This window comes from Lepisma saccharinum, chromosome 1, assembly GCF_977018435.1.
Source record: "Lepisma saccharinum chromosome 1, izLepSacc3.1, whole genome shotgun sequence".
NCBI lineage: Eukaryota > Metazoa > Arthropoda > Insecta > Zygentoma > Lepismatidae > Lepisma > Lepisma saccharinum.
The window spans coordinates 145,172,613-145,200,474 of NC_139229.1; the positions used below are offsets into that span (position 1 = coordinate 145,172,613).

At 35.4% G+C, this 27,862-nt stretch overlaps 1 protein-coding gene across 1 annotated transcript; it reads right to left on the bottom strand.

Moving 5' to 3' along the window:
* Positions 1–238: 238 nt before the first annotated feature.
* LOC145986404 (putative chitinase 10) lies at positions 239–27,397 on the bottom strand. Its single transcript, XM_083120385.1, has 20 exons — positions 27,391–27,397; positions 26,726–26,792; positions 26,181–26,366; positions 25,920–26,020; positions 25,076–25,207; positions 24,558–24,685; positions 24,147–24,273; positions 22,695–22,880; positions 21,765–21,887; positions 21,157–21,286; positions 7,728–7,744; positions 6,790–6,856; positions 5,519–5,704; positions 3,715–3,815; positions 3,332–3,463; positions 2,801–2,928; positions 2,379–2,505; positions 1,412–1,597; positions 988–1,110; positions 239–460 (listed from the first exon to the last, which is right to left on the bottom strand). The coding sequence occupies exons 2-20, from the start codon at positions 26,784–26,786 to the stop codon at positions 323–325; spliced, it is 2,379 nt and encodes a 792-aa protein (XP_082976511.1). The 5' UTR covers positions 26,787–26,792; positions 27,391–27,397; the 3' UTR covers positions 239–322.
* Between the last annotated feature and the right edge of the window lie 465 nt (positions 27,398–27,862).

A 27,862-nucleotide genomic window follows, 5' to 3' on the forward strand; every position in this document is an offset into this window, starting at 1 on the left:
TGTCCAGTTACACTTCCCAGCTTGCGTATGTTTCTTCATCACTTCATCTAATCATCATCATTCATCCTCATCATTGCAGTCACCCAGAGGAGACAGAAAAGTGAAGTAAAGTAAAAAATACACATATTAAGAAGGTTATTTAAGGTGGTTAAGCATTTTAAAACTACACCAGGTAAAAGTCATTTTCAACTTACTGCATATAATTATATTTTTCCAATGAAAGTATTACATTAATAATCCACACAGAAAAGCATTTATTGTGTTATCCAATTTAGAAAATTAATGAATGCACCACTCATCATCATCTGGAAACTGTATTTAATTATGCAGTTCCAACAACAATGCTGCTGATTGCATGCAACAATGGATTTGCTTGGTCTCCACACTTAGCATGGAAATCATCAGTCTCCAAAGACCACACCATTGCACCTGCTAGGTTCATCTCATTCACATAGTTGGCCTGTAAAGCAAAGTAGAAAATAATTAGTTGATTGCTGGGTTTTACACATAATATTGTCGGAAAGAATATGATATTTCTCAAATACAAATACATGTACAGTATTTATGTTTTATGTATATGTTGTGTACAATGAAATAATATTTGTAGAAAAAATGCACTCTTTGAGATTGATGCATATTTTTTTTTTTAAATTAACAGGTTTAACAAGTGTTAAAAAGATTTATTAAATTTGAGTTTTATCAATTTCTTGCCCGTACAGAGACCAAAAGTGATTTTTTAAAAAAATATATCCTATGACAACCTGTCAAGGATTTTGCACTCACTACTTCTCTTTACCTCCCTGAATAAACTTGTCGATTTGAAAGAACTAACAGTCAAATTAATACAATTTTCTGTTTCATAGAATCTATTCTACCAATATTCAACCTAATGTGATATTTATAGAGAAATGGTACCTATTAATATGTAATGTAAGACTTCCTAAAAGGAATTTTAAGGAAACAATACACAAATAACATTGAACTAACCTTGAGTGTGACAGCTTCGACATCATCAAAGCCAATCCATTGGTCTCCCTTGTAAATGTAAGGCACTTGGTAGTGTTCGTCTCTCACCAGAGTCCAGCCTCCTTCTTGAATCATCACACAGATCTGCAATAGAGGGATGAATGCTGTGTTTAATACTGGGGCTCCTGTTCAGAAGATCAACTAAAATTTGCAATCAGTTTTTGGTGTATTTGTGAATCATATTTTTCATCTAGGACATTTTACAGATGAAATATGGTATTGCGTGTGAATTTTAGTAACATATTATGTCCTGAAATTCTGAATTAAAGTAGAAAGATGAATGAATATTTTGCAACTTATGAAACACTGTAATTGTTTATATGTAATGATTGAATTTAAAATATGCTAAATGTTCGTTTTAATAATATAATGTAATATAATTTACCTCGTTGTATCCCAGGAAGCCAGCCTCCCTTGTGTAAGGCCCAGCAGTGCAGGGCTTTGAACCAGGGACTCCAAATCCATTTTCATTAGGGTCCTCCAGAGTGAAGCATCGTCCGTACAAGGGGATTCCCATGTTGATTTTCTCGGGTGGGGCTCCCAGGCTGATCCAGTAGTTGACGCTGAAATTCTAAATAAGATGCTCATTGAAGTATTCAATATTTAAGGTTTACTAAATGAAGGACTCGGGTGTAAAACATGGTAAGTGACATTTTGGTCATTTCTGAGTTCCAGTAAGAGAAAAGTTTATTACAAGCTATACTGTAGATAAATTGTTTTCATGTTGTGTTTACCAATTTCAGAAGGCTTCACCGAGTCCAATGCAAATTGTATGATATGGCTATTTCACTCGAAAATTGAAGAATGGCACATTTTACTTTGTAACTCAAAAATTACCAAAATGTCACTTACCATGTTTTACACCTGAGCCCTTCATATATGTTACTGACTTACAATGGCAATATAAAAGTAAATTTTTATATTTTATATTACTGAGAGCAATTTTAATAATGCTGCTATTTTGGATGTGTGAAATGAACTGAGAATTATAAGAGGTTTTGTAAACTGAATAAAACAAAATGAAAACTTTCTACTTCTAGATTCATGAGTCAAACAAAACAATGCCTCATGTCTTGCAGTGGTGAAGGAGGAGAGCACGATATAGGTTTGTCTGTTGTGTGAAAAGTCTGAATTTAAATCTGAAATGGATTATAGAAATAGATATTAAGAAAAGGCAGGAGTGTGTGACATAAAAAGTTGCTATATTTTAGTTACCACATAGAATATTTGTCAGTTTTAACATTAACTATTACCATAATGTACTAATTATATTTTCATAGTTTTAAAAAAAATATTAATGCTCTGAGAATTAGGGGATTTAATGCCATTATCTTGATTTTTAATTTACTTACTGTGTTGTAGTAAGTGCTGTTTCCTTCATCATATTCTGGATTTCCGTACATTGGGGAGTTGAGTCCAGTGAGCCCATCAAATGCTCCATGGTAGTCGTAGCTCATCAGGTTGATGTAGTCCAAAGATCTAACAAATTAGAAATGTGTGTTTGAAATTGTACGAAATATAAAATAATAAACCTTCCACAAAGTATTTTATGTACTCTTTCCGATACATACACAAAGAAAAGTTTTCTTAGAATCAAAAACTGATTGAAACATGTGAAATGAATCACTAATGTGCAAAGAGGAATACATTATTTTTCTATTACAGTCTGTTCACAGTTTCAAAATATAATTGATTATTTGATGAAGGGCATCCTCTCAATGTTTTCACCAAGCAGGTGGCTAGAATAAATTTAATATACATAGTGTATACTTACTCTGACATTGCTGGGACATCGTATGAAACATCAATTGTTCCCTTTCCTGCAGAAACAGCTGCAGTCAACAACAGGCCTTCAGGCTCCAAAGCTACCTTGAGTTCCTTCAGAAGAGTTGCATAATTTTCCTAAAAGGTAGATATGTATGTATTTTCTCCATATTGTACATTGGATTAGATTTTAGTACATTCACTTATCCAATTTCCTCTATGTAGGGTAAGGAAGATGTGCATATTTTCATAGAAATTGAGAACCATTATTGCTTGAAGGAATTGAAACAATTAGTTATTGATATCTATATTTATTTTAAAATAAATATTTTGTTTTGCGTGTTAAAAAACATGTTCTGAAACAAGTGTTAACAAATTAATTTTTGTATCTGGTTATGTTGTAAAGTTGCAGGAAATGTTAAAAGGATGAAAATGACTTTCATTCATCAAAGAAGACATAATGATAATGCACAGACCCCTGGTTGAGCAAAATTTTCCTCTAATGTTTGAGTGAGTTACCCTCAGAAGAGTTGCCACTCACCCTGTCTTCAGCCTTCCCACCTCTTGCAGAGGGATACTCCCAATCCATGTCCAGTCCATCAAAATTGTACTTCTTCAGGAACTCCACAGCATTTGTGATGAATTTGCTCCTACTTTCAGCAGTGGCTGACATCTAAAGTAGAAAAATATGTGTGTGTATCTTCAAAATTGAAATACGAAAATTATGCTTGCTAACATTTTGAGTTTTGAGAAGTTTGTACTGAAAAACTGAAAATCAGTAAATCTTACATCTTGGTATTTGTTCTTTAGTGATATCATTTTTTAAATACAAATTACAAAATTTGGCTTATTAAAATAATTTTCCTTCCATTTTGAACTTTTTAAGAATTCTAAATAACACACTGGTTTCTAATTACCACTTACGGTAGAATACTTAGGAGAGCCTTCATTCCACCCACCAATGGCCAGAAGTGTTTTCAGCTTTGGATTTTGCTCCTTCAGCCCTGTGAATCTTGTGTATGCACCTGTAGAATGGGGGAAAAAGTGTAAATTAATTCATATTTGATGTTAGTCCTCTTAATGGAATAGTAGTTTTTTCATAGTTTGTAAGCTTTGAATTGCATTATGGAAAAAGTTTTAAATATATATTATCTTTACATGTGTTTACAAAAAATTCTCTCTTAAATGGAATATTTTTACTGCATACATAATTGAATTTGAATGCAAATTTGAGATTTTTTGCTTTGATTTCAAATAGTAAGCATGCTATTATATTGCACAGCAAGAAAAGTAATTACAATTGCATTAACTTAATTTAGATATTATTTAACATTTAAACGGTGGCTGGTCTCAGGAGCAGCTTATTGAAATTTCTTATTATTTCTACAGAACAATTTTTTTATATTTCATTTCTGTTTTCTTTTGTCATTTATACATATATATATACAGAATATAGAGGTATGAGATAATTGACTTTCAATAGGATACGATTATTGTAGGTTTGTCAAAAGCTGCTGTTCTTTAAAAAATCTAATTTAAAAGTGTGGATTAGAGTACTGCATGGGACTACTTTCGGTCGAAAATAATCATTTGAGTTTCCCATGCTTGAGCTTGATGATACGCTCGAGTATATAGAATCGAATATCATTTCAATGTGACAATAATCATAGAAATATATGTGTAAAAATCCACCCTGGTAGTTTCAGCCCATAATCATCTATTCACTTTCATGTTGCTATGTATGTATTGGTAAGATAGACTAAACTACATTTTAACATGGAGATGATGACTATGTTTACTTAAATTTCAATTTTACTGCGTCTTTAACTTCACGATGCATATTTGAGGGTCCACTACCGCATACAAATGATGGTTATACGTGAACTGCTGGGCTTCAAGTGCATACCAATCAGTCAATTCCGTATGCCATCTAGTGTCATCCACATGAACTATTAGACAATCGAGCAAAAAAACCCTCGATGCAGCACTAGTGTGGAACATTCAAATACGATATACAAATATACAAAACATCATTGAATGAGAACTGTCCATTGTGGAGATTTGAGGTTTGATTTATTCTGAATGGCATGGCAAAGGCATTCACAGGAAGTCAAATTTTGACATCCCATCTTCATGCAAGTGCTATAGATTTCATTGGACTCAGGTAAAATTTCAGGGTGTAAGGGATTACTCTTTCTACAGCCACCCAAATATCAACTTGCCTTCTACATAGTACACGCTGGACTGCATTTTGCAGACAAGCAAGGCACTGGCATCTGGACTCACAAGCAGTATAATCCTCTTGGGGCTCTTGTGTCCTATCCTTGCATGTTTGTGATCCAATTCATCTTATCACCCTTCATTCTCATCTTCACAATTAGCCAAAGTGGCAGAAAGCAAAGTAAAATAAATAAATATATCAAATAAATTTTAATTTTCTTCATCTTCAAAAGCTAAAATTTCAATTTCCTTTCTCTTCTAACTATGCTTGTTAGGAGGGAGGATGAAATTATATAACTTTTTCATAAGAGCATGGTCTCCTCTCCCCTGCCAAAAGAAATAAACTTTAACTTCAAATAGGTTCCCTTGCACGTTTGAAAAGCATTTTCCCAGAAAATTGCAGTCCGGAAAGGGTTTACTACAGAGTGAGAAAAGTTCCATCCACTAGAGGCTGCAATAAATTGCTTCTTACAGACTTTTAATATTTCCTCGTCACTGAGCTCATTACCTTTTCCCCAGTTGTCTGGAAGGTCGTTCCAGGCATCAAGAGCCACCATGATTCCTTCATAGTTGAGTCCAGCAAACCCATAGATGAGGTGAGTGCAGAGGAATGGGTCAATGTTCTCTACATCATATTTCCCATCTTCTGGTCTGTACACAGCCCAGCTGCCATAGTAGCACACTAGGTTCTTCCCTGAAAAAGAAAGAAAAGAACGTTTTTCATAATCAAAATTTCAAATCAATTATGCCCTATGTAGCGTGTAATAAATGCAGTTCATTTTTTTCTTTACTAACTAGTCCAGAATAAAAAAGTTGAAAGCAAAACAACGCAGTGATAACATCTGAAATAGCTGCCAACATTTAAAACAATTGTTAGAATCAGAATGAAGAGTCAAGGGAGTAAATAAAAGGTATTGTTCTCTCTTCCAGACACACAAGTTCCTATGTATGTGGACTAGTGGAACATCTTTTATTTACTTCCTCTCACATACAGTGTGCAACTATAGGAATTTGTGTTTTGAAAAAATATATATAGGGTGTTCCTGCACAATACCAACAAACTTCCAAAGCATTTAGAGGACATCAAAATAAACAACTGTTCTCAGTTGCTCATTCAGTTCTTGTTTTGATGCTACGAGTCCTTGCAAACCTGCATTTTATATCCTGTATGTATCTTTTTCTGTTGCGATTGGCAAGAAGAGATGCCAGCAGTGTGAAGTCACATGGTTTAACTCTTTGTACATAAATCATGCATCTATCATCAACCATTCATATGTTACATACTCGTATGCTGTGTTTTTCAGTTAAATAAGATCTTCATAAATGCTGTATGGAAGTATTTAGTATCCAGAGGATGACCTTTATATTTATTGGTTACATAGTGGCAACTGTGAATCTGTTGATGTGGCTACAGACACATAGCATAGAAAGAAAATGCCATTTTCTGAGGGCTTATAGTGCCGAAACAAGGCTCAAATAAGCAACATGTTACAAAAAGCTTGTAAAAGCTTGTTAGTGTTGCATTGCGACACCTACATATTTGTGTTTACGTTCCTGCCTCATGGCTAATCACATTCAGTTATTGACAGTGAAGAATCTAGGTTCAAGTCCTTGCTTGAACATGGGTGCTCCTTTGTGTTTATCTCTTCATCAGTTGCATCTAAGAGGAGTAGTGTAAAATAAGCAAAGTACAAATAACAAGTAGCATCACACATATTTTTTTTTACTGGCAAATTTTGGAAAATTTTAATTTATACTGATCACAAAAAATGAGCTTACCAGATGATAGGGAACATCCTGCAAAGAATGCTAGCAAACCAAGTGTGACTGTAAGTTTCATCTTTCCCTGTATAAATAAAAAACAATATTAGAGCTTTAAAATATATGCATGTATTTCATTTATTTATTTTTTTAAAATTAAACAAATTTATTTGTGTATTCCTAAAAAATTATTACTATAAAATTTCCACTATAATTACATGTTTGGCTCAATTATTGCCTCTACAAGAGAGACAAGAATTGAGCTAAAGATATGCATTTTGCATTGCATTTAGGCATTATTATAATTTTATCCTTATCAAAGAAAATACTTTAAATTGAAGTAAATTATAAGCTGATTGAAATTTCCTGGTATTAAAATATCTGCTACAGTGGCCGCGGTGGCTCAGTCGGTAACGTGTCTGACTACCATGCTAAAGGTCCCGGGTTCGATCCCCAGCCGGTTCAAATCCGGGAACTTTTCTAACGTTGGAAGCGGCCCCGGCGCCCACCCAGTGTCGAATAACATGGGTACCTGGGGGAAACCCTGGGGGATAAAGGCGGTCAGGGGCGTGATGCTGATCACATCACCTCCACTCACGACCGGATCAAGAAAGTGTGGGGCATTACCCCCACACCCCCTATACGCCTTCATGGCATGGTGCTATGCACAGGGGAGCACTTTACCTTTTTTTTACCTTTTTTGCTACAGTATATGAATCTATAACCAACAAATTCAAAACTATGATTGCCACCACTATTTAACTAGCTGGCTGCATCGGTGTATGGTGTATTTAGATATGCGTATATCCATACTGTATGAGAAAGAAGTCCAAGTTTAACATTTGATTGAAATATTAAGCTGCCAGTGTTTTTTATTTAACATAAGGTTTGCTTATTCTTAGTTATTATGGAATTTCTTTTTGAAATCTAAGAGATACTTTTACTTAGGTGCTTACCGCTTGTAGTGGAGGTGCTCACTGGTCTCCAAAGAATTTCCCTAGCTTTATATACCCGCTTCTGAGAGTCAGGTGATTCTGTTCCCATGGATGTTGGATGCGATGCATATGATAGTGTGGGAAACTACTGTACAAGTTACCATGTGTGTGGAGTTTGAAGAAATATTATCAAATAATGATAAGTGGGAAACAATGAGATGAATTGAATCTGGCATCATCCAAACATCTGCAATAAATGTCAGAGCTTGAGAAAGTAGCAGTTGTGTATATTGCAATATTATTTTTTTTCTTGAGCATTCACAAAGTCACAAATCCAAAACCACTTACAATCTAACGTGTGATTCAGCCAATACTCTTTAAACCATTATTGACGCCTATCGTCACGATTAGCCAAAAATGACAGAGACAGAAAAACAAATAAAATAAAGCAAATCAATCAATCAATTATCATACCAATGCAAATAATTATACTTAGTTTTTGAGTAAAGGTATTCATAATTTTTCTACCTGCCTTAATAACAATATTAGATTCACTTGAAATGATCAGAATATTAGGGTAACTATCATTTAATTTTAAAAAATCTGCTTTTGTTGCACACTATTTATGCATAATTAGTGAACTATTTTGAATTTTGCATAATTTCTAGAATATTTCAACTCCACAAAATTACCAGTTCTTTTCAGCAATGAAAATGTAAACATGTACAAGGGCTGGGGCATAAGTCATGGCAACTATGTTTTTCTAGAAGTTAAACGATGGTACTACGTCACTAGATAAAAGTGTGATGAACAATTATTTTACAGAGGGCAGTGGTAATTCTTGTTGAGTCAACCGCCATTCCATGGTGAGAACAGCATTTGTGTATCAAAATAGCTGTTATTTAGGGGAGAAATATAGAGGAATGCAACAGGGAGCAGGTGGAGACTGTGAGGAATAGTGTACTACCAAAGTATGCACCTCTTTTGCTCCTGTAATACTCCTGTGCTTTCAGACTTGTAAACATATGTGGCACAGTGCTATCTTTAAGAAGGATATTTTTCTCACTTCCCTGTGCTACAGCTGGCACACGTGATCTGCATTATTCATACATTGCAATACAGTGCCCTTTTCCATTTGTATATTTCGGATTTTCATGTTGGTCCTGCATTCTCATGAAAAAGAAATAGTTGCCATGACTTATGCCCCAACCCTCATTTTTCAGGTTTGTGCCCCAGTCTGTGCATTAATGTTTTCTTGTGCAAGCATTTTTCTAAACCATTTAATGAACTTGTGCCAATATTGGTTATATTAAATTTAGTTAAAGCATGACTTAATGCCTTGCATTAAAATTATTTATTGTAAATATGTAGTAATGTATATGTATGTATAAACACTTTCCTCTCATGGTATCTCTACCTTGTCAAAGGCATTTTTTTGGTCGAGAAGGTTTACATGGTCAATAGATCCTAAGAGCTATGCCAAGAGTAGCAATTGCTACCTGCAGGGGCACCCATGCTGGAAAGTTCAAAGGTAATATGTCGTGACTAAATAAGAAACCAGGTTGGGGGTTGAGTGTAAAGTTAACAACTTTACCTCATAAAAAATGCATTGTTGAAAAGCCAACAAGAAGTCTCGGAAGGATGGATTATTAAGTGAACGACCACACAAGGCAAGGAATGTGAGAAGAGATAAGAGGGGGAAGATGGCAATCAGTGTCTCAACTTTTAAGAGTCTGAAGGCAGTGTGGCCAACCTAAAGAAAGTTCTGGTGAAACTGTGGATATTTTTTTACTTATCCTCGTGCATACATTGAGAATAATAGGAACACTGAGAAAGGAAAAGAAGGGAAGACCAAGGAAGAGATCATCTTGAAATAGATATAAAGATACTGGGAATGAGGAGATGAAGAAGAAAAGTGGACAATAGACAAGAATGGAGGCTGGGTGTGAAGGAGACAACGGCTCTTCATGAGTTGTAGCACCAAGGAGTAGGTAAGTAATTATTTGTATATCTGGCAAATAGTATATGCCTGTGTACCCTTGTTGATAACCTGATGGGCACTGTTTGATAGATTGGAAATTAGGAATGGACTGACGTAAAATGTTTGCTAATATCTATGAAAACCAAGATAAAGTCTACTGATAAATGACATTCTACAGATCTGCAAATGTACCTTGAAGATCAAGAATTGGTCACAAACCTCCTTAATTAACCTCTTTGAAAATAAACTACATACTTAGACATTTACTTTAGAAAGCAAGAGTATATGAATTACATGTTTGTATTCATAAAAATAAGAACAAATGACACAATTTTATTTATTATGTAATGGATTGGTAAAAGTGACCTGTAATTTTTCTAATAAACTGATATCTTGATATTCCTAAATCAGCAAATACATATTAATGTGTCCCATCCTTAGTTTAAATATTGTGTAAAATCAAATACAAATGAAAGACAAATAAATATTGATATATGTTTAATATTGATAATACATTATATTGCCCTGATAAACATATCAATTCTTCAATAAGTTTGTTTGTTCTTATGCTTTTACATGTAAGTTCTCAGTAATATGATGTACAAGGTAACCAAAAAAGTTCTTGCCGTTTTAGAGCAGTGATAAACAAAGAGCAATACCTTTAGGTTTTAAAGTAATCTCCATCAGCATCCAACACCTTTTGCCAACGTTCCTGCAGCTGCACAATACCCTGGTGATAAAACTCGGTGGGCTTGGATGCACAGAAGTCCGTGAGTGCGTTCCGCAGGTCTCCCTCATTGGCGAAGGATCTCCCATGGAGGTGGTTGTCGAGGGAATGAAACACGTGGTAATCTGTTGGTGCAAGGTCCGGTGAATATGGTGGATGGCACAGTGTCTCCCAGCCAAGTTGCTGAAGGGTCTCCCAGGTCCTCTTTGCAACATGTGGCTTGGCATTGTCGTGCAGGAACATCACACCCTTGCGATTCACCAATGCCGGCTCCTTCTGCCGCAATGCATGGTGCACCCTTTGCAACTGCTGAGAGTATAGGTCAGCAGTGATGGTCTGACCAGGTGGAAGGAGCTCGTAATGCACCACTTGCTGACAATTCCACCATACAGAGAGCATAACCTTTCGTGGGTGCAGAGGTGGTCTTAAGGAGTGAGGAACAGGGTCACGTAGCGACAACCAATGTCTGGTACGCTTGGGAGTGTCATAGAGGACCCACTTTTCATCACCAGTGAGCAAGCGATCAAATATGGGTGTGTTCAGGTGCCGAGTGAACAAGGACAAACAGGCTGTCACTCGTTGTTCCTTGTTGGCTGCCGACAATGTGTGGGGTACCCACTTGCTTAACTTGTATGACTTCCCTATCCCATGCAGGTGCAGTCTGACTGTTTCAGCGGAAACATGGAACCTTTCTGCAAGTTTATCACACGTTAGATCACTGTCCTCCTCGACAGTGCCTCGTCATCCAACACACGTGGTCGTCCACTGCGAGGTTCATCCGAAAGGTTCACGGCATTCTCCCCAAATGCCTGGCATATGCGGCGACTTGATGCTGCAGCTGTCAGGCCCACTTTAAAGTCATACAACAAACACACGTGAACAAGCTGCTTCGATACCTCCATTTCTCTTCGACACTGGACGAACTATGACTGCTGTGTGTGCGCAACGTGCCTGTATTACTGACAGTCGATGGTCAGACTAACTCCTGTTGGCTTGGCAGGCACGTGCGTCATTTCGTTTCCCCTCTGTGAGCGCATGAGTAATGGGACGTCAAAAAGGGCAAGAACTTTTTTGGTTACCTTCTATTTTGTAAGGAGGGAGAGGATGGCAGTCAGCTTCTTGTCATATTTTAAGACTATGGGGGAGGGGATTTTATGTCCCCACACTAACTCCTCCCTGGTCATGCCACTATGAATTTATCACCCCTTGTACTTGAAACTCATACTTTTTGGTGTCTTTATGATATCCAAACAGTGTGCCAGTGTCTGTTATTTAAATTTATGTCTGTGCTACTGGTGGTGTATAGAGGGTGTATGAGTATTGGAAAATATTAGTTCAAATTTAATCACTGATACATACTGATAATATTTCAGGTGTATATTCCACATGACACCCCACACTTTCATGAGGTCTAAATTTCCTTACAATTATGCAGTATTATGAATATTGCATTGAGGAAAGCTGATTTTGCAAATAAAAAGAACTGTTATTGTCGAATTAAATCTCTAGCCTTCTTAAACATGGAGGCTTGTGGCTGCAGCAACACAAGCTTTCCATCTGTCCTATCCCATCAATCCAATCTTTTCCATCCTTACCAATTTCCTTTGGGTCCTTCTCAATGTTATCCCTCCATCTTTGTCTTGGCCTTCTTACAGGTCCCTTACCATCAGGTTTCCCTACAAAAACCCTAAAAACTCTTCTTTCTTCTCCCATTCATGCCACATGGCCTGCTCACCTAAGTCTTACTGTTATTGCCTATCACGAGTATTTTTTTCACAACTTGAAGGGTGGTACCTACCCTGATATCCAATAAGTTTACTTTTTATAAAGCTGTAAATGTATTTCAGAAGTAATTTTGTATTTATGCACATGAAACATTTACTGTTGAACCCCAATTTTACATTGTCGTAAATTATACATTCAGTCCTTATGGTCCCAATAGGGCAAACTGTTACAAAATTATCAAAGATTTTAAATTTTCCCATCACATTGTTTTTTTCCCATCTTACCCCCCTGAAAAATGCAAAATCAATGTAGATGCACTGTACCTATGTATCCACTTATTTATTCATGTGACTCTCCCTTTGTTGGGGCGGCGCCAGAAATTTTCGACCAGGTAGGCAGAAGCTCCTTATTGATAAATTTGGGTGGGCAGTATAAATGTAAGACCATATATACAGAGCATTCCCTGATATTTGCTACGAGACTCGGCGAAAGTGGCCCGGCATAAGTGCATGTCTTTCCCGGTGAACGGGGTCCGCAACAGTCGCTAGAGTCGGCTATTAAAATTACAGTTTACATATTGTGTACTAACCTTGACTACAGCAGGTGTTGAAAATGATGTCCCTCTGCTGCAACACATTCCTGGCATCTCCGAAGGAAATTGGCATTTACACTTGCAAGTTCGTCTACTGTAATTCTCCAGATTTTTCGTACAATACTCTCTTTTAACTCACGGATGGTGTGCAGATTGTGTTTGTATACTTTATTTCCCCATTTTTCTTTCCACTTTTATTCAGAACTGACCCTGTTACTCTAAATTTTTTACGAGGTTTAATATAGTGGTCCTATGTGGAACGGGAACACCAGGAAATTTCGTTGCAAAACGTCGTCGCACTTCTCCACAATTCCTCTTTCCGAAGTAAAACTCTACAAGATAAATCCTTTGTTGTAATGTAAACTTTTGTGGTGCCATATTAAACCACAATCTTCAACACACGGACACGACACAACACAACTTCCGAGGGAGCATTATACTGGCATCAGTCTGCAACGTCAACGGAAAGGGAAAGAGAGTGAAGGCAGGGAGAATGAAAAAAAAAACAGACTGTAGCGTGTGACTGTCGCGGACCCGTTCACCGGGAAAGACAAGTGCTGACGCCGGGCCGCTTGCCGCCAAGTCTCATAGCGAATGTCGGGGAATGTTCTAGTATATATGTGTATGTAAGACGTATGTATCCCCCTCTCTTTTACACTCCCGATTTTCCTCTTACTTCTTTTTCCTTTCCTTTTCTTGTTTTCCTCTTTATCTTTTCTAATCTATTGTCACATCTTGTTCCATTTCCTTTCGCTTTGTCTCTGATGGATCAAGGCAGCCAATGGACACTGACTGATCACTAATCGACTGTATGAATTGTCATACTTACCTCTGAAGTCTCCACCTATTCTGTTGTACAGATCAACCGGGAAATTGAAGCCGCGTATTAATATCCTCATTATATTCTAGAACGTTCCGCAGATAAAACGATTTGTAAATATTGCCAGTAGTTCAACTCCTTCTCTTTTTCAAGAACGTTCCTTCTCGTGCTTTTCAGAGATTAAAAAATTACAATGAATCCGAATCGCCCTACCTGTGGCGCTACCTTTGTTGTGCAGCTTCCAAATGCTGACAAGTTTCTACATAGTGTTCAAGTTCGCTAAGACAACACCGAAAGCATAAGAAAAGTTTACGTGCAATATTATCAACAACAGGGTTATAGAACATTCTCCGTCTTGCCTTGATAAGTATTTCTCTCCTCTAACTATTGTCACATTATTCTAACTAACTCTCTAGCCTTCTTAAACCCGAAGGTTCATGGCTGCAGCGACACAGGCCTTCCATCTTTCCCTATCTTGAGCAAGTTCTATATACTCTTTTCCATCCCTACCGATTTCCCTTAGGTCCATCTCAACGTTGTCCCTCCATCTTCGTCTTGGCCTTCCTACAGGTCTCTTACCATCAGGTTTCCCAACAAGAATCCTGTAAACTCCTCTTTCCTCTCCCATTCGTGCCACATGGCCTGCCCACCTAAGTCTTCTTGATTTAATTATTCTAATAATATCTGGACATGAATACAAATTATGTAGTTCTAAATTATGTAACCTTCTCCACTCGCCTGTCTCCTCATCCCTTTTAGATCCAAAGATTTTCCTAAGGATCTTATTTTCAAATACTCTCAATTTCATTATTCAAAAAGACAAAAACCTAATTTTGTCTAGTGTAAACTGAAAAATTTCCTGGTGGGGGGGGGGGGGGCACGAGTTACGATCCCCACCACCTTGGATATGCGCTATAAACAATAACAGGGTTATAGGCTCGATAATTATTTATCTCCTTAAATTATCGTCACATTATTGAAGAAGACAAAAACCTAATTTTATCTCATGTAAACTGAAAAATTTCCTGGGGTATGGGGCTCGAGACACCTGATGCCCACCTTGGATACACACTATTAATAAGAGCAGGGTTATAGAACATTCTCCGTCTCACGTCGATAATTATATATCTCAAATTATTATCACATTATTCAAGAAGCCAAAAACCTACGTAATTTTATCTAGTGTAAATAAAACAATTTCATAAAGGGGGGGAGGGCTCGAACCCCTGATCCCCACCTTGGATACGTGCCATTAACAATAATAGTGTTATAGAACATTCTCCGTCTTGTCTCGATAATTATTCCTCTCTTTAAATTATTGTCACATTATTCAAGAAATCAAAAACCTAATTTTATCAGTGTAAACTGAAAAATTTCCTTTGGGAGCAGGGGGGCCTCGAGCCACCTGATCCCTACATTGGATACACGCTATTAACAATAACAGGCTTATAGAGCATTCTCCGTCTTGCCTAGATAATTATTTCTCTCAAATTATCACCATATTATTCAAGAAGCCGAAAACCTAATTTTATCTAGTGTAAACTGAAAATTTTCTGAAGGGGGCTTGAGCCATATGTCATTAAGTCTAAACCACTGTTCTGGACTCCAGAATTTTTTATCAAAAGTAGTTAACTCAACAGATTCAAATAGACAGGTAATTACAACAACACACTATATGCTCATTTTTATTAATATCTCAATATATTAAGACTAACAAATTCATGCACAAGCAAAGGTGCCGAAACCGGTGGGCCAGCCCCTCCTCCCCCTTCAGTTTTCGTTTGGGCCTCCCCTATAATGGGCCCATTGTATAACTTTCAACACGATTTCATATTGTAACAAAATATTATTTGTGTGATGGAAATTTCATAAATTATTTAAGGGCTCTGTGGGAAATTACGTAGGATTCTACTCTCAAATGGGCATTTTACTCTATCTCAGTATTTCTTTTTCCAAATAAACAATCTTCTATATTGTATAAAAATGGATGTATGTGTGTATATGTGTGTGTTTGTTTGTTCCAGCATAACTCTCGAATGCCTGGAACGATTTCAACCAAACTTGGTACATGTATGACTTGCAATCTGGAAAGAAATATTGTGGGGGTAAGGCACCCCTAGGGGTGGGGGTAGGAGGGGGTGACATGTAAAAATAATCGAAAACGACCGATATTAGTGTGGAATCCATAGTTTTCGGTGTCGCTAAGATGAATAGTGACGCCCCAAAGCTATTCAACTCCAAGACACTCCTAGCACCCCTAGGGGTGGCGGTAGGAAGGGAGTGACATGTAAAACCCCCGATATTAGTGTGGAATCCATAGTTTTTGGGGCCGCTGAGATGAATAGTGACACTCCCAATGCCGTTCAACTTCAAGTTCATTTTACACTATAGTTAGAATTCATTATATTCCTGTCTAATAGAAGATTGGGATAAATAAATTCCCGGGCAATCAGCTAGTTAATAATGAAAATGCATGGTATATTATGATTATGTGCGAGAATAGAGAAAGAAGCATGGAAATACTGTGGTCCTCGCATTCTTGAATGGGTCAGTCCATCGAAAAATAGAGGTCTTCTCTTTTCCACACAAATGTAAGCTACTTTTAACTTCCATTGTCGGCGTCTGTTGTTGATGTATTGGTTACCCAGTGGCGTAACCACAGGGGGCAGGAGGCATTCCCCTGAACCTTGGTTGGAAATAATTTCTATGGGGGCAAACATTGAAGTAAAAAAGAAACAAAGCTACCAGAATCTAAGAGTAACAGGACAAGACAATACTCAAAATGGTATCAGTTTTCATGTATTTCTTGCATTTTTCTTCCAGACGGACAAAGGTACCTGCAAGAGGGGCAATTGCCATCCTTGATGTAAACTTTTTTACAAATAAGAATACATTTCTTAAAATTTTCTTGTTCGCTTTGCTCGCAAAGCATACTTTTCTTATTATTTTCTTAGTCTCATCAAGTTCAGAGCCGTAGCTAGGAGACGGCAGGGGATCCAGGTGCTGAACAATCTAAATGAAAAAAGTTATAAATGAGATAATGCAATGGTGCCCTATTAAGTCAGTATTGTTTTTAGTTTTTGCAATAATTTGGATCTAAATAGTTTAAATCCAAGAACAATTGTTTGGGAGAAAAAGGAACGTTCACATTTAAGGGAGAATTCACACCGAGGAGACATGCAACATGAGACACGTTTCGCTTGGAAGCGAATCCTCAGTAATCAATGCAACGTTTCGCACCAAAGAGACATGGCAAGATGCATGTGTCACATGTTGCTTACGTGTCTCTCGGACTGTGGTGTTTGCTTAATATTGTGCATTGTTCCATTAGTTTGTTGTTCGTCTATGTGCAGTGATTGCTTCACTCCAACAAGCTATATTAAAGCTCTAGAAGAGAGTCCAACAGGGGGCTTTACAACGTGTTTGAACCTCTAATTTGTTGATATAATATAATTCTTGGGCTAAGGGCATTGACTTAAGAAAAAGTGCCGGGACATGGTTTCACGAAGGTTGATTGATTGATTCGCTTTTTGTGCCACGTTTGGCTAATTTGCGAAGATGGGGATGAGTGATGATTTGATGAAATTGATGAATGGACACTCGCAAACATCGATGCCCAGGCCAGGATTCGAACAAGGGACCCCTGGTGATGTGCTAACCACTCCATCACAGAGGCCGGCTCACGAAGGTTGAGAACCATTTCTCTAGTGTTTAGGTATTTGCTTTATTCAGGCTGGAAAGTCTAGTGTATACAGTTTGAGGTCAGTGCATATTATTTCTCAGTTTTCTCATGCACAACATGTATCTCCCAAGTTTCAATAACTTGCACAAATTTTACAATATGATTTAGATGTAGCAATATATCTTTTTACATTTTTTTCGGGTAACTAATAAACTGATTAATGCAATTATATCGGTACCATTATGCAAACTGAGCAAATAAACAAGTGTCGCGTGCATCTTGTCTCTTCGGTGTGAAACTCTTGTGTCACGTGTCTCTTCGCTGTGAATTCTCCCTAAGAGACAATATATATCATTTTTGCTGCTGTTTTGTTATGAGGTTGTGGATGAATTGATTATGTAGAATGCCATACGTATGTGTATTATGGAAACTTTGAATACGTACACAATTTAGTGTTAACATGTTGCATTTGAATTTTGTTATTTTACGTCGATTCATGTTGCATATGTGTAAAACATATGTTGAATATAGAAATTATACATGTCATATGTACAAAAATAATCATATTATATTATGTATTGTGTGGGACACCATACATAGGCCAAACAGGACGCACCATTGAACAACGACACAACGAACATCAATGCAACATCAGATTATTCCAACCTGAAAAGTCAGGACTTGCAGAACACAGCATTACAGAGGGACACATGGTTTTATTTGCTGACATCAAAATAATAGCCAAATGTGCCAGTTACTGAGACCGACGAGTAAAAGAAGCCATAGCCATATCACGGGAAAGTACCAATCTCAACAGGGAAGTGGGACTCCAGCTCAGTAAAGCCTTGAATTCGCTCCTCCGTAAAAACAAAGCTGCAGCCAATAAGAACAACAGGATCCAGAGCGAGCCAATAAGAAGACATAATCCAAATTCCACACCATAATGTCATATATTTAACCCTACACTGATCTCTATTTCTATATTCTCTGATGATGAGAGCAATCAATGTATGCGCTCGAAACGTTGGAAACCAACGTAGACTTAACCTGGCTGGTAACCGGAGAACACTTGTTCGAATGTATTGTCTGTCTTATAAAAAAACACAGTTTATGTACTTGTATTCTATTATTAGCTAATGTGAAATTGAATGTGTTGAAAAAATATTTAAAATAATTTGTTCCAACACAAATGCTTCAGCACAGACTTCTAATAAGATATTTTATACTACTACTACTACTACTACTACTACTACTACTAATAATAATAATAATAATATGGAGGCACATAGTGGTTCGGATCCCACTTTAAACTGTAGGTCCAGTCCCGATTAACCTTACGGTGTATAAAGTGGACTTAAAACACCAAATCAATAAATCAACCAATCAAAACTACTACTGCTAATAATAAAAATAATAATAATAATATTGGCACATTAATCCTGGTACGTGCCACTGTTTTATTTAATCAGGATTGGTATTTTTTTTTACTTATACCTGTAAACATATGTATGCTACTTGATTAGTGTTGCATATTTATACAATGCGTAACCAACTTCAAAAAATACATTTTTGTGTACATGTGTGAGCTTGTGTGAAGATACTAAACTCTCATGAAGGATTGTGAGAAAAAGTACAGTATATAAACAGAATATGATAATCAATTCTCAATCAAAAGTTTATAAAGTATTATGTTACATAATGACAATACAATGATTTTTTGTCCAGCTCATCAAGTTAGATGTACCTTGATATGTATATTTTTGTTGTCAGAGCTAGTAATAGTAATTACAATTTTTCAAAGGTTTACTTAAGTGTGTATATTCTTAGGTTTTTACTATTGATTAAAAAAACTTGCTCGCTCCCCCCCCCCCCCTGCAAACGAAAAGATATAGGTTTTTATGCTTAGCTTTGGGCCCCCAAATATCTGAAGAAATATATCCTATGCGCACAAGACCTGTTCTGTTCAGCAGAATGTGTCCACACTTTGTACTACTTGTATCACCTTTATATTATGTATTATATATGTTTTGTTTGTTTGTATATTATAATTAATAGTTAAATAAATAGGATCATTTCATGTCAAATCAACCGGGGTCTGAACCTTGATATCTCAGAAATATATACTTTTTTGGTGCAGTGGTAGTTGTAATTCAGATTTTTTCTGTTAGTTTTTGAGTTGTTGACTTTCAAGAAAGCAGAAATCCCACAATTTGACGACATTTTGAAATCTTTAAACAGCTGTAGATCAAAAACTATTTGACCTAGAGAGCTCAAATTGGTGTTATTCTCTTCTGCCTTTAATGAGCTTTAATTTGAAATGCAACATGACTGTGGTATTTGAATTTTGTAATTTTTTAAAAAAAACTTGAAAAAAGTCTTCTTTGAAAATCTCAAAAACACCATTTGCAATTTTTTTGAAAAAAAAAATATTTTGAACACATCAATTGACTATTTGTGTGCAAAAATTTCATAATGGGAGGGCATTGGGTTCCTATGGATTTTTTTTTTTTTTGTATTGTAATGTGTTGTGAAATTTGCTAAATTTGTTCACTTCCATGTTGAAACCACAACTATATGCTGAGTTGTTGATATTGAAGTCTTCATATTAGTCTATACTATAATTTAAACTACAAAAAACATGAAGATACCTAAAATTTATAATTTAGCAAATTTCACACACTTTACAATACAAAAAAAAATAATTTCCATAGGAACCCATTACTCTCCCATTATGAAATTTTGCACACAAATAGTCAATTGATGTGTTCAAAACATATATTTTTTCAAGAAAATTAAAAATGATGTTTTTGAGATTTTCAAAAAAAACTTTTTTCATGTTTTTTAAAAATTGCAAAATTCAAATACCACAGTCATGTTGCATTTCAAATTAAAGCTGATTAAAAGGAGAAGAGAATGACACCAATTAGAGCTCTCTAGGTCAAATAGTTTTTGATCTTCAACTGTTTAAAAATTTCAAAATGTCGTCAAATTTTGAGATTTTTTGTTTTTTGAAAGTCAATAACTTAAAAACTAAGAGCCAAAAAGATCTGAAATTTGGCAGTTTTTGTCCTCTTGATAGGTACAATGTATAAACAAAAAATCTAAAAAAATCTGAATCCTAAGGTTCAAAATTATTTTTTATTGATTGATTTGACGTGGAATGACCCAGTATGAAAATAAGAAGGCAGGGGAACTGATCAAATTCAAACAACCGACGTCCTGGTTTATTTAAAGGCACCAGGACTTAAGCGCATAACCTTGAATATATGCAGCTTACTTCAGGGGGTTTCTCCCACTTTAAAATTTTTCTGTCAGATTTGTCCCATCATTCTTTTCATCCAATCTTCGATCATCCTCATCATTGTCATTAGCCAAAAGTGGCAGAAGAGTGATGCAAAATAACAAAAATACAAATACAAATCATATTACAGCCTGGAAACTGCATTCTTACAGTCTAATGAGTCTGGTCAATGTAACCACATCTACTAATACCACTTTTTTTTTTTTTTTACAATGTTTTGCTTTTTTCATATATGTGCTTAGAACCCCCTACACACATCCAGCTTTTATCAAAAATATACTAATTTAGATTTAAGATGTTGCTGTTGATATGGAGATAATATTTACAAGATTTATTGTAGTCACATTAGTTTTTATATTAAAGGGACTTCTGATGGAGGAAAATAACTTTTACTGTTGATGTACCCATTAAGAAATAATTGAAAATCAATGAATCATCATAAGATCTTTGAAATGGTAAAGCACACTACAGGTTCATAAGAAAAAAGTAAGTGTTAATTTATTGCATATATTTATATATTTCTAATCAAAAAATGTACATTTCATGAATTTGTTTTATTCAGTTTTGAATTTTATTGGATGCACCACTGATCATCATCTGGAAACTGTATTTAATTATGCACTTCCAACAACAATGTTGCTGATTGCATGCAACAATGGATTTGCTTGGTCTCCACACTTAGCATGGAAATCATCAGTCTCCAAGGACCACACCATTGCACCTGCTAGGTTCATCTCATTCACGTAGTTGGCCTGTAAAGCAAAGTGGAAAATAATTACCTGATTGCTGGGTGGTGAAAAATATCATATTTCTCAAATACAAATATACATATTTATATGTTGATACCATGAAGCACTATTTGGAGGATAAAATGTTTCCATTTGAGGTCGTTGTATATTTTTTTTTGTCAAATTAATGAATTAACGTGTTAAAAAAGATTTATAAATTTAAGTTTTATCATTTTCTTGGCTGTACAGAGACCAAAAATAATTATTTTTATTATCCTATGACAATTTTCAGTCTCTACATCTTCTTTACCTTCCTAATAAACTTGTAGACTTAAAGAACTAACAGTCAAGCTAATATATTTTTCTGTTTTGTAGAGTGTATTTTCTACAAATATCCAGTCCAATGTGATTTTTATAGATAAGTGGTGCCTATTGGTATGCAATGTAAGACATTTCCCTAAAAATAATTTTAAAATGGCAATACAAATAACATTGAACTAACCTTGAGTGTGACAGCCTCGACATCATCAAAGCCAATCCATTGGTCTCCCTTGTAAATGTAAGGCACTTGGTAGTGTTCGTCTCTCACCAGAGTCCAGCCTCCTTCTTGAATCATCACACAAATCTGCAATAGAGAAATGAATGCTGTGTTTAATGCTTGGGCACCTGTTCAGAATTTCTGCTAAAATTTGCAATCAGTTTCTGGTACATTTGTAAGTAGTTTTGTTTGTTATCTAGTATATTTTATGGCTGAAAAAATGGTACTAAGTGTGAATTGTAGTTTTTTGTGCTGAAATTTTAAATTAAAAGTAGATGAATTCATGAAAATTTTGTTTCCCTCTCTCCTTTCATTCTAAATTATATTAGCAATGTCTAATTTGGGAGAAGGATAAGTAAGGATAAGAGTATAATATGAGAAGATTGCCTCAGACATGTAATAACAGAGACATGCTTCTTTCATCCAGGTATATACCAGTTGAGGCAGGACCAAACATCAAATAAGAACTGATGCCCAATATTCATCCCAATCTTGGGTAATTTCTTAACAAATTCCAGTGCAGCATGGCTAAGATAAGAATGCCCCCGTGGAGATGTAGTCACATGGCTCACCAGCACAAGAGAAGGGGCAGCAAGAGGATTAAACAAACATATGTGCACTTTAGTTCACGGGAGCCATCCCTATCTTGGTTAGGATGTACCTGTCAATTCAGGATGTACCTGGATGTACTGTCAATTCAGATTCAGCTGTTCAGGCTGGTTTTTGCATTCCAAACTGACAACAATATCCTCCCTCTGTAAAATGCCTTCCATCTTCTAACATTTACTAATCATTCAATTTTGCAACTAACGAAACACTTTTTAAGTATATGTAACAAATAAATTAAATTCTGTGATTATTGCTATATGTTCCTATGAATGCAATACAATGTACCTCGTTGTATCCCAGGAAGCCAGCCTCCCGTGTGTAAGGTCCAGCAGTGCAGGGCTTTGAACCAGGGACTCCAAATCCATTTTCATTAGGGTCATCCAGAGTGAAGCATCGTCCATACAAGGGGATTCCCATGTTGATCTTCTCGGGTGGGGCTCCCAGGCTGATCCAGTAGTTAACGCTGAAATTCTAAAGAAAATACTCATTGCAAATATTTTGAGATTCAACTGAATAAAGTTTCGACTCTCTATGATAATATATAGGTACAAATTTCCACTTTATATAACTGGAGACAGTTTTAATAATGCTGCAGTTGTGTTAAAAGTATTGAGAATTCTTAAGAATATTTATTTAATTGAATAAGAAAGTAATACCTAGTTTGTATCAATAGAGCCATAAGTAAAACAAAATGTATATGTGTGAGGAGAAAGGTTGGCTGCAGGTGATTTAGATTTGTCTTATTGTGTTAAAAGTATAAATATATATATATATATATATATAAAAGTGGATTATATAATCAGATATTAAGAAATGATACCAGTATGATGTAATAGACTGTTGTAAAGGGTGTCTCAAAAATATGGAACATTTTGAAATGGAAAATAAAAGAGAAAGATGAACTTCGAAGCTTCGAAGTAAGTGTATTCATGGAGATGAATAGTACAGGGATTACAATTAATTGCCTTCATGTTTTGAAGATGACTTCAGGAAGATGGCTACTGTTTGTGCGTACACATTCCTGAAGTTGTCAGAGAACATTGTGCATTGCTCGATGTAACATGTCCACAGGAATCTGGTTGATTTCCTCACGGATTCGTGTCTTCAGTTCTGCAGTTGTTTAATTTGAGTACCCAACTAGCTATTGCATGCGCGGACAGAACTTGTGGATGCCGTTGCAGTTGATAATGTCGCCAACACTGTCGTTATTCTTATAATATGCTTTCACAGCATATGCACGCTGTGCACCACTCCACTGCTCCATGATAACTGCATGGCATGACACCTACTTCATATTTTGTACGTTACTTGACACCACATTCCTCTCAGTGTTGCCAAGTTATGATTTTAAAAAATCCCATATTTTTGAGACACCCTTTGTTTTGATAATTCTTCAAGCTTTTCTGGCAGGGAACGATGAAGAGGTTTCTAGGGATATCAGCCACATGGTTTCCGGAGAGCCATCCAAGAACTAATGTCAATCTTATCTTCATGGATCAAATTCATGAAGATGAGAGTGGCATTAGCTCTCAAAAGCTCTGAAGCCCATTCCAGAAATAATCTGGCTGATATCCCAAGAAAACCTCTTCATATTGTATTTTAGTTATTAAATATAATATTTGTCTGCTTTAAATGCTAATAATGTCAATAATTTACAAAATGTACTTCCATTATTGAAAGCCCCGATAATTGCTGGATTTATTTATTGCCATTATATTTATTTTTTAATTTACTTACTGTGTTGTAGTAAGTGCTGTTTCCTTCATCATATTCGGGGTTTCCATACATTGGGGAGTTGAGTCCAGTGAGTCCATCAAAGGCTCCATGGTAGTCATAGCTCATCAGGTTGATGTAATCCAAAGATCTAAGGAATTAGAAATGTGTGTTTGAAATTGTTGGATTATCAATTTTTTTTATATTCTCTTTCCCATTTATGCACCAAGTAAAAGTTTCCATAGAATTAAAAAATAATTAAAGCATGTTATATGAACCACCAATTTTTCATGATAGCATTAGAAGCATGCAAAGAGAAATGCATTATTTTTATATTAAATGTATTCATAGTTGCAAAGGTTTATTGATCAATGATCAATGATCTTGTTAAAGAGGCCTCTAGATTAATTTTTAATACATAGTGTGTATATTTACTCTGACATTGCTGGCACATCATATGAGACATCAATGGTTCCCTTTCCTGCAGAAACGGCTGCAGTCAACAACAGGCCTTCTGGCTCAAGAGCTGTCTTGAGCTCCTTCAGAAGGGTTGCATAGTTTGCCTGGAAGATATATTTATTAGATATTAGAACATGTTGTAACATACTAAATCAAGTCATCTAATTCTCGCTCTGTGCATGTATGTGCAAGGGAGATATGCATACTGAATGTACTTTTGTAGAAATCGATAACGATTATTGTTTTAAGAATTTCAAAACAATTAATTAGAGTGTGCATATATTTATGTTATAAGAAATTCTAGTTTCTTTCATAAAGATATTCTTTAGAAAATGCATGTAAATACATTTTCATATCTAGTTATGCTCTGAGATTTACTACAAATATTAAAAGGAGAGAAATGAATTTCAATTCAGCAAAAGAAAAAAGAAACGGTTGAGCAACATTATCCTCTAATATTTCAGTTGCTTACCCTCAGAAGAGTTGCCACTCACCCTGTCTTCAGCCTTTCCACCTCTTGCTGAGGGATACTCCCAATCCACATCCAATCCATCAAAATTGTACTTCTTCAGGAACTCCACAGCATTTGTGATGAACTTGCTCCTACTCTCAGCAGTGGCTGACATCTGAAAATTATGTATATTTTAAAAATTTTTTGTTATGGTTTAGAATTAATGAATATTTTTACCAATATTCATATATATATATAGGATAAAAGGAAGGAGGGCCACAAGGGCTAATTAAAAAGTGAAAGAGGAGAGAGGAAACACTCACCGGACAAAGAAAAAATCAAATATACAACGTCTCTCTACTCCTGAAGATGTGATACACCATCATGAAAATTTGATTTTTTTCTTTGTCCGGTGAGTGTTTCCTCTCTCCTCTTTCACTTTATATATATATATATATATATATATATATATATATATATATATATATATATATATATAGACATTTTACTGTTAGTCATGTAGTAATGCCAGTTTCTCTAGAATGAATTTATTTGTCAGTACAAGGAATGGTATGGATTAACTAGCAAACCATTTTAGTAAATTGGTTAATCGGTAAAATAGTTTATTATTTTGGGTCAAAATCTTCCATTTCATTATTATATTTAGTTCATGTCCTCTTTACCTTTTTTCAAACATAAACCTAGTGCAGTCACCTAACTACACACATCAATTACAACAGAGTTTTAATAACCTTCTTAATGAAAATCTGCAGTTTTTGGTATTTTATCAGTATTGGTGAAAATTTGATATCAGTACAGCCATAGTAGTAGCTTATTTCTAACATTATGATCATTTATGAAAATTGTGAATTCTGATTGCCACTTACGGTAGAATACTTAGGAGAGCCTTCATTCCATCCACCAATGGCCAGAAGAGTTTTCAACTTTGGATTTTGCTCCTTGAGTCCAGTGAATCTTGTGTATGCACCTGTATGAAAGACAGAAAGTAAATGTATGTCAACAGACAGACAGATTCTTGGAACATATTCCACATAAGTTATTGTTACTACATAAGCTTTAAAACTGTACTTGAATATCTTGGAAGTTTACATACTTTCAGTATTTTCTGTAGCTGTTGAGCTCATTACCTTTTCCCCAGTTGTCTGGAAGGTCGTTCCAGGCATCAAGAGCCACCATGATTCCTTCATAGTTGAGTCCAGCAAATCCATAGATGAGGTGAGTGCAGAGGAATGGGTCAATGTTCTCTACATCATATTTCCCATCTTCTGGTCTGTAAACAGTCCAGCTGCCATAATAGCACACTAGGTTCTTTCCTGTAAAATGAAGGTAGAAAGTTAGCTTTGTATATAATCGGGATTCTCTTTCCCAAAATATTACTTCATTTATGATAAACTATTCACCAAAAATACTTTATTTTTTATTATTATGTACACACTGAAGGAGGAAAAATACACGAGACATAGTTTACAAATTTATGATCCTTAACCAATTTTGAACATAACATTTAGTTTCTTGATATATTATGAAGTGCCATATAACAGCACAAATAAATTATCATTAAAGAAACTTATCATTGGATTCACAAATAAGGTTTTTTGTAATAGAAATATATAGTATCTTGTAATTTTCTGTTGTGTGTGATAACACTGAACAGGAATGAAAATAATCATACCAGAAGATAGAGTACAGGTTGCCAATAGAGACAGAAAACCCAATGCAGTTGCAAACCTCATCTTTTCCTGAAACACAGCAATAAAATGTTTTATGATAATAATGATCAAAATATGTTATGGTTATGTAAGTTTTGCACTTGTAATTATTTTCGGTAATGATTTTGAATATAGTATAATTTAAATGACTATTTTTTTTTCAATAAAATATAATTAAAGTATGTTTTTACTTGTTATTTGTAAATGTTCTGATTCAACTAATTTGAAATTCTTAAACTGCCTGCTGTTGTTCTATTCATTTATGTCAATGAAATAAATATACCATTAAGAAATTATATATAAATATGTAAATAATTTTTTTATATACTTTTTATTTTTATAAGAAAAATCATTTACCAGCAGACCCCTATTAATAATTTATGCATTTGATCTTAGATTTAGCTTAGTTAATAATTGTAAAAATTTCTATCCTACTTAATTTCAACATGTGTAGGAATTTATTATAATGTGCTACCATTTAAAATATTTTGTTTCACTTGATTCTCTGATATTTCTTCATGTTGTAAATGTGAGTTATAGAAGCATATAAAACTTGATATTTTTTTCTAGCATATCATTGCTGGACTTTAATTTGAAAAGTTAAGGGTGTATGAGAAAGCTTACTTACCCTTGTAATGTAGATGCCTCACTGACTTTCCATCAGTCTCTCTGGCTATATATACACAGAGGCACTGAAGGCAGGTGTTTGCCTTCTCGTGGTTTGGAAGCAGGTGATATTAGTGCAATCTATTCAGATAAAGTGGGAAATACAGCATGATACTGTCATCTGATAATTAGAGCAGAGCTGAAACTAAGAGATAAAGACCATCATAGAAAGAACAATCAAATAAGCTTCTGTTAGCAAGTTAAGCATATGTTTGTTAGTTTGTGTGTGTGTGTGGGGGGGGGTGCGTGCGCATGCACAGGCGCACTCGTATGCATGTCCATGTAATTGTTTGTTATGATTAGGGAGCAGATTTTTAGGTGCTAAAAACGTGGAAAATATTAATTTTTGATGTTCTAAATACAACGGAAATATGTGGCTAAAAGTAAAAATATTTTCAATCAAAAACTGTCAAACAAATAAATAGTCATAAGTG